General features: G+C 37.8%; 1 protein-coding gene across 2 annotated transcripts; it reads left to right on the forward strand.

Annotated features, from left to right (window-relative positions):
* The first annotated feature begins 500 nt into the window (after positions 1-500).
* On the forward strand, positions 501-7,163 carry vgll4a (vestigial-like family member 4a). 2 transcript variants are annotated; one of them, XM_058644043.1, is made up of 6 exons: positions 501-638; positions 1,160-1,310; positions 2,888-3,050; positions 3,363-3,576; positions 3,898-4,012; positions 4,893-7,163. In XM_058644043.1, exons 2-6 carry the CDS (start codon positions 1,229-1,231, stop codon positions 5,090-5,092), a joined length of 774 nt encoding a protein of 257 aa, XP_058500026.1. In that variant the 5' UTR covers positions 501-638; positions 1,160-1,228; the 3' UTR covers positions 5,093-7,163. The 2 variants fall into 2 exon arrangements, with proteins under 2 accessions (XP_058500026.1, XP_058500028.1); XM_058644045.1 differs by having other exon boundaries at positions 586-721.
* Positions 7,164-7,838: the final 675 nt, after the last annotated feature.

Here is a 7,838-nt window from a genome sequence, read left to right on the forward strand (position 1 = left end):
TACTATCTCTGCCGCCAGGACTCCCTGGAAGAGATCTTGTATCTCAATGGGACCTTCCTGGCTAAATAAAGTATAAATAATATAAATAAAAAACAAAATCCCCACCTTGTTTTATTGTGTTCTATGTTATTCTTGTTTCATATCTGTCACTTGGCTGCTGCAGCTCATACAGTTTAAGAGTCTAAAAAGAATATAAAGTTAAAGTTTATTAACCCCCTTAGGGAAAGTATTCCTCTGCATTTTGACCTCTGCATTTGAGAATTAGGAGCAGTGGGCTGCCACACTGAGTAGCGCCCGGGGAGCATTGGGAGTTGGGTACCTTGCTCAGGGGAACTTGACTTGTAACCTTCCGGTTACAAGTCAAGTTCCCTTTCCACTTGGACACGGGCTGTCTTATATATATTTAAACCTTTTATTTTCACTCATAGCAATAAAATGTTAAATCGCAATTATTCTGGTCGGGATAATCGTGGTGGGAAATGTTTGTATCGTCCCATGCCTAACTACTAACTTAGTTTCCATTCGCCTTGTCACCGCTAGGGGCCGCACTCCTCTCTTTTGTGTGTGGTGAGAAAGTGAAGACAGTCAAAGTGGGCCATGGTGTTGTTGTGGAGGACAAGCTAACTTTTGTCGATGGAGTGAGTAACTCTTGACTTTGACGTTTCACTGCTGTGACGCTTTGTGGACGGACGTAAAGTCATTGAACGTAACCCAACAACAGGTTGTCATTAAAGTGTGTCTCAGGACGGCGTTTATTCGACATTTAGCCACCGAATTGTCAAACTTACTCCAAAGTTGGCGATGCTAACGTTAGCGTGTGCCATGTAGACAAAGTAGCTAAAGTTAACTAGCGACTGTCGTGGCTACTGTAAACAAGTGAACAGCGAGGGGGAGCTAACAGTAGTTATATTGTGTATATTATCGTCTATTCTTGTGCCATATGTTGCTTTAATTGTGGTGAATATGTTGTTCTTGTCTTAACTTAAAAGACAGTGGAAGCCAGCTAGCTGAAGTTAGCCTAGTGCTTCGCCTAGCTGAGCGTATTTAGCTCACATAGCTGCTAATATTTGACTCGCGCCGTCAACTCGGGACACTTTATGCGTTTATTATCAATAAATTAGTGTTGTTTTAATTAACGTGGTTCTTTTCTTCAACATAGAATCTGGCCTGCTCTCTTCGCTGGTGTTTCCTGCTAACGTCGATGTTAGCAACTAGCTTGTTCGCGTAAATGCTCTTCACTAGAATGGACCTGTTGAACTCTCAGTTCCTGGACAAGATGAACAATAACATCGGGAGACTGCACTACGACGGTTAGTTTGTCCCAAAGTGTCTCGACATGGCGTGGTTAATTGAATTGTTTTGTTTTCTGTGTTTCCCTTATCACCCCATAACCACTTTGAGTAAGTGTTTGGTTTGTGATTTTCTTGTTTAACTTGTATCTAGGTTATGGCGAGAGTCAACACCTCAAATATACACAGTGGCCTATTAAAGGGATATTGGTGATTGTGGAATATGTGGAGATCTCTGTCTTTCTCTCTTTCTCAAGACAACTTTGTCTATTCCTGTTGTAAAGACATACTCTAAACTAGAGTATAAAAAAGATTAATATGAGTTGTAGATCATGTACAAAAATAAACAGTATGTACACGTGAATGGAAAGTAGATTGCTATGACCAAATTCTATTAGGATATCACACAGTTTTAAGACATGTTAGGAAAGGAAGGACATTGTTACACATCCTTACTTTTTTGTTTTTTATGTCTGAATGACATTTGTTATGTTAACGTGACATATACTGTATATATATATATATATATATGTAACAACATTATATTAAGTAAATGATAACTCTGCCTCTGGTGTCTCCTCAGCCAAATCGTTGGTTAATGAGTTATTCCAGACTTTGAATGTGTACATTTAATGTATTACTTGTATGTATTAATGTGTGCGTGTGTGGATGTGATGTGTATGAAAGGTGCTATACAAATGGAGTATGACTTATTGTTAACTACCATAACCAGAGTGAAAATGAATGACCCAGAATCACTACTAATAGAGGATATTATAGGTCATTGTGATAAAAAGCACTAACAATAAGTTACTTGTGGGGAATTTCTATTATTCTGATTGTAGACTGGAGATAAATGTTAACATTTCACTTGAGTGACTTGAAAATCCTTTCTAACTCACTAACTTAGTTTCCACAAATTCTTGTGGTTTATTTTTTATGATCTTGTTAAAAGGTTTCTGACCAGCACATGTGTAGACAGAAGGCTTTACATGTTTAAGTTTAAAAATGTCAAAACAATTATATTAAAAACTTTTTTTGTTAAGATAACCATTGGTATAAATAAAGATGTGATTTCATTGTGTGTCCTTACAATGAAACATCAACATTTGAATACTTGTAAACTGCATGTAAATCACATCCTGATGTTACAAAAACACTTGGACTCAGCTAGACTTGACTTTGTAAATCCACAAAAGGACATGCAACTCGATTTAGACTTGGACACAAATGACTCTTGACTTCACTTTGACTGGAGCCCTTCGATTTAAAAATACTTGATGCCTTAAAGGCCAAAGGTTATAAAAGTATGTCATTTGAATGCTTTGCCACAAATCAATTCCCTGAATTAACTAATTTAGCAGTTGCACACTTGATTTCCCACAATACTGTCATCCAATCTATATCCAGTCAAGTTGCAGAAAAGAATATATTTTAGCTGGGTTTAATCTTCACGGTAGCCATATAACATGTAAATGGCATTATGTGGTTTAAGTGTGCATCATGACTTATTATTTGGGATTTAAACTTGTGGAATTTGTATTTAGGTTGAATTTAAATACAACTACATAACTTGCACTGCTGATTCTTCTCTACAGGTGAGTCCAGGACACCCTCCCTGTCCACTGCTATGTCTAACATAACCGGGGCCCCTCCACACTGTCCAAGCAAGCGAAAATATGGTGAAGAACATATGGATGACCGAATCAACTGTGATGATGACCACATGACCAAAATGAGCAGATTGTTTGCCACTCAGCTGTAAGTATATGTCACTTAGTTGAAAGTAGCATTAATGGCATTGATTACTATATTTTGTGCTACATGTGTTTGCTCAAATTTAATTATTTTCAGTGACAGCTTTGAGTATTTTGTTTCTCTTAAATAAATGAACACTGCATGTGTAGTTTTCAATCAGTACCTATCACGTCTGAATGTTTGTATGTCTTTATCTTCTTGTGACATTTGATAAGGGTGGTATTTTATTTGCCTTAAACACCCATGGCATGATGCATTAAGAGGTGAAGCTTTAAGTAGTTTATACTGTATGTTATGTGTACTTTCTGAATTAAGGGCCCGTCCCTCTGCTGGAGACAACAGTACTGAGCACTGGAGCCACAGTCCTGTGGACCATGTCACATCCTCCTCTAATGGTCTCCATGGGACTCGCATGTTTGCTTCCATTTCTGACTATGCTGTGGATCAGCCTGTGCCTCTGACCAAAAGCAGCCACGATGTTGGTGGCAGAGAGAGGTCTGTCATAAGTGGAACTGTTGAGCGGCAGCAGGTATGTCTGCATAGGAGATATTTTAGTAATTCAAGTGTTTATTTTCTAAAAAAGTATGTACTACATATTGCATTGCAGTCACATTATTATTGTTACACAAACATTTTTAAGTTTCTCCTTGGATTTTTAAGTATACATTATAAGTAGATGTTGTCTTCAAGTGAAAGCTCATAGCCTGTAGAAATAAACAGTAGCTGTGCTTCTCTAAATGTTGTTATATATCAAGTCTCTGTGGAGGAGAGCTGTTAGAGCTGTATAAACCTCAAGATAACTGTGTTACTTGTCTGTTAGCTGAGCTTATGTAATTTCTCCCACCTATAGAATCGTCCCTCCGTTATTATCTGTGCCCCGGCGAGCAACCGCAATTGTAATCTCTCTCACTGCCACATGAATGGCTCCTCTCCCAGCCCACCTGCTGATCAGAGGAAGGCCAATGGTAAGCCTGTAATTACAACACACACAATGTGCAGTCCAAACCCTTACACAGGATTCTTCTCTTTTTCTAATGTTGTCAGCTGGAAATCAAAGCTAAGGGAAGAAATAGCTGCATACTATATCTCTTGTTGTGTTATATTAAGTACTCTTTATTTTAAAACAATGGTTGCATCTGACTTTCAACTTCATAAATAACACCAAACTAATAGTCAGCGGGGCTTCCCTTTGCTTTCAAAACACAATATGTTTAAAACAATCCTCTAAGATTCTGCATCACATAATTTACCAGCTGCACATTCATGATGTCATTGTCATTCCATAGGAGTTGCATTGGAGTGAAGAGATCACTAGTACACTGAACTAGGGCTTTTTTTTTCAAATACCAATTTTATGAAATCTGTTTTTAAATCAAACATGGAGCAACTTTCTTTCTGCTCTCATATTTATTCCATGCGCTATCAAGTGTTTAATTAAATTTATTATGTCACTTTAGATGCTCTCAGCATTCATTAAACACGCACCAACCTCTTGAAACACAACACCAACACTCTTCCTCCTCTCCTTTGGGGGAATTAGCTCCGTCTCAGGTTATATTGGCATGCTATCATGTTGGAAGTAGCCTTTAAACATGGTTGCAAATGGATACAAATGGTCATCAGCAATACCCACAATCATGTAATTTGTAGCGACACCATGTTTAACCCTGTTTTATTTTGAGTACTGTTTGTTTTTGAAAAAATTTAAATATCCCATTATACATACATACATACATATTACAGTAAATTTAACAGGGTATATCCATGATTTATGATATTCTGACAACATTCACATGCATGGTAATAATTTTTGAACTCCTCCCTCCACACGCAACTTTACTTTAGCTAATACCGTATGTGACCCTGTTATCGAGGAGCACTTCCGTCGCAGCCTGGGGAAAAACTACAAAGAGGCGGAGCCTGTGTCCAACTCGGTGTCCATCACGGGCTCGGTGGATGACCACTTTGCCAAGGCACTGGGAGACGCCTGGCTCCAAATCAAGGCCAAGGGTGGCGGTCATCAGACACCAGAGGCGGATTCATGAAGCAGAGGGGAGTAAACGATACAATCACCTTCTTAGCCTAGCATCAATTTCCCTTAGCCAAGAACAATGAAAGACAAATACTCTGGTGCTCCACGGCTGTTCACATCTGGACACTGAGGTCGACTTGTTTGTAGAAAAGTCTTTAAAATTCTGAAAGTCTCTAAACTGAAGAAGGAAAAAAAAAAAGTAAATATTAGATGCCGTCTTTGGACCGGCAGCGTCGTTTGTGGAAATTATACAATCATAGTTTTTATTTTGCATTAATGACGACGTTTCTCAAAGCAGGTGGTTGGTTAGTCTAGGTTCTATTTTCTACCTGCTTTTCACTTGCCTTACTAGCCAAAGAAATCCCCTGCCTTTTTTATATCAACAAATAAGCCATAGATCTGGGTTTCATCATTGTCATTCTCATATCACATTCACTGCTATCCCGTCTGTATTACTTGAAAGTGACAGCCAGGTCTCATTTGCACTATTGCGTTTCTGACCGGTGAGGTAGTTGGTGACCCGTTCAAGTTCACGTTGTATTGGAATTATCACAAACGCGTCTAAGGCTCTGGTTCCCCAGCTTCCTGAAGACAAAACTGTCTTTATGATCCCGAACTGGACGTATCCACTGTCGATTTATAAGAAGAAAAATTAAAAAAATTTAAAAAAGTTAATACCTAAATTTTATTTTTCCTGTCTATACGCTCACTGAGGCTAATTACTTAGTAAAACTAATATCAATCATAGTACATATTGCTAACTAGAAAGCATGTTTTCAAATAGCTGGTTTCTATTACAATCCTTTATTTTATACTATGAATATATTTACTCTGAATTTATTTTTTATCTGTAACGTTTTTAGAAATACTCACTGCTGGTACAGTTGTACTCAATATATTTTTTTGTATCTGGTTTTCATGACTATATGTAGTTCCGTCGTATCCATCTACACACCGCAGCCTCTGGACAGGTTGTCTGAATGCAGTTTAATAAGAAAATAAAAAGCGTCCGGTTGCTTTGTTATTCTGCAGTGCTGTATGCTTCACACACGGCTGAATACAGCAAATTCTCACCCTCTGTAGTGAGACTGTAGTGCAGTCTGTTCGCAGTGGCTTTATTTATTCTCAGCACATTTATATATTGACAACAGAATTCTTACTTTGCTTCAGTGACAATTTAATGTCCCTTTAATTTTGAACCCAGAAGTAATTCTGGTGTCAACATTCCACCACGACTGCCTGGCACACGTTTTCAAACGAGTTTATCAAATACTGTTACAAGCATGACTCTTGTCATGTGATTATGAATTTATCATGGGGAGAGCCATAAAAATCTGATTTTTCTTTTTTTTTTATATGCAGTTGAGTTTTGTTTAAAATTAATTTCTTTCCCTCCTGAAAATTGTCTACTTGTAGTAGCATAACCTATTGGTCAACACTGATTAAGATAGAGTATTGTAAATTCAGACTTTTCTATTGTCGATTAACTTGTCTGTGAAAACATATACATTTATATTAATATTTTTACACTTTCTTTGTTGTTACATACACTTTCCTGTCTTTATATTTTATTTTACCCATGTAAGACTATCATTGCGCCGCGCGGAATGATTATAGATATTTTGTTTTCTATTCAGAGTAGTGTACTCGTGTCACATGGACGCGCATTATCTTTTCCACCATGCGTTCTGTCTTCTTTTCTAAACGTTGATTACACATTTATCAGACGATTAAAGTGCAGGAACACAACAGTCTTTAGATCAAAGACTTTTCTCAGTGCAGTGTCAGCGAGACCTCTACACTAACAAGTTTAAGGAGTGACTCTGTGTACCATAGTGGAATTTAGGGATTATTATGGGATCTGCTTGTTTGACACAAGTAGATTTTTCTAAGTACTATTAGTCCGTTGTTATTTAATTGTTGTATTTAGACAAGCTGTATCTCAAAGGCTGTTAGATGAAAGGACCTGCTCCAGGTGTCTTCCAAAATGGAAAACATACTGTATGTTCACTTTTGTTCTTACTTCTCTGGAAGAAAATGCCACTGTTTGTACTTAACTTCTTCCAAATAAACATACAACAGTTTACGCTGTGTTCCTCGTCTTTTTCCACCAAATAGAATGTGAACGGCAGCGTGTTTCTTTGTCAACTGTCCAGAGTTTGTGTTTCTTATCGCAGATTGTGCAACAGTTTTGTTTTGTGTGTGCGTGTGTTATGTTGTGAAACATTTCTTCCTTTCAGTGTTGCAGACTCTTGAGACAGAAGGTCAAACAATCAGTGCTCACTGTAGAGTCTCTGTTTTACTGGACATTTGCTGCCATAGCAACAAAATGAAGTGATTTGTTAGCACATTAGCCAGACCACTTAGGCTTGGAGCAACAAGGGCTGGAAAATGTCCTTTAAAATTAGACCATCAGGTTGGAAAATTATGCTGAATAGTTTCCTGAATCATCTTTGGTCCCTTCATCCCTTTGGTTTGGGTGTTCTTATTTGCTCTTTAACAAATTTCTCTGGCTGTTCGACGTCTCTCTTGGTTGTCTGATGATTATGTTGATGTTTGAATATCAAATGCACACCTTTAAGGGATACTCGGGTCTGCAGAGATCTAAAGTAAACTTCACACTGTAGGAGGGAAAAGTCTAGAAACTGTGTTGCACTGCTTTATAATGTCCTTGTGTCGACTTCCCATTTGCAGGTTCAGTTTTACATCAGTGTTTAACATCTTTCATTATGTACTTTATGGTGTAGTGCAGTGGTTCT

Source organism: Solea solea, chromosome 11 (genome assembly GCF_958295425.1).
Source record: "Solea solea chromosome 11, fSolSol10.1, whole genome shotgun sequence".
NCBI classification, from domain to species: domain Eukaryota; kingdom Metazoa; phylum Chordata; class Actinopteri; order Pleuronectiformes; family Soleidae; genus Solea; species Solea solea.

Bases quoted from the DNA above. Each gene is read 5' to 3' on its own strand.
- vgll4a (XM_058644043.1), top strand. From the start codon at position 1,229: ATGCTCTTCACTAGAATGGACCTGTTGAACTCTCAGTTCCTGGACAAG. The intron at 1,311-2,887 runs GTTAGTTTGTCC...TCTTCTCTACAG, and splicing joins CGGGAGACTGCACTACGACG to GTGAGTCCAGGACACCCTCC. The intron at 4,013-4,892 runs GTAAGCCTGTAA...ACTTTACTTTAG, and splicing joins TGATCAGAGGAAGGCCAATG to CTAATACCGTATGTGACCCT.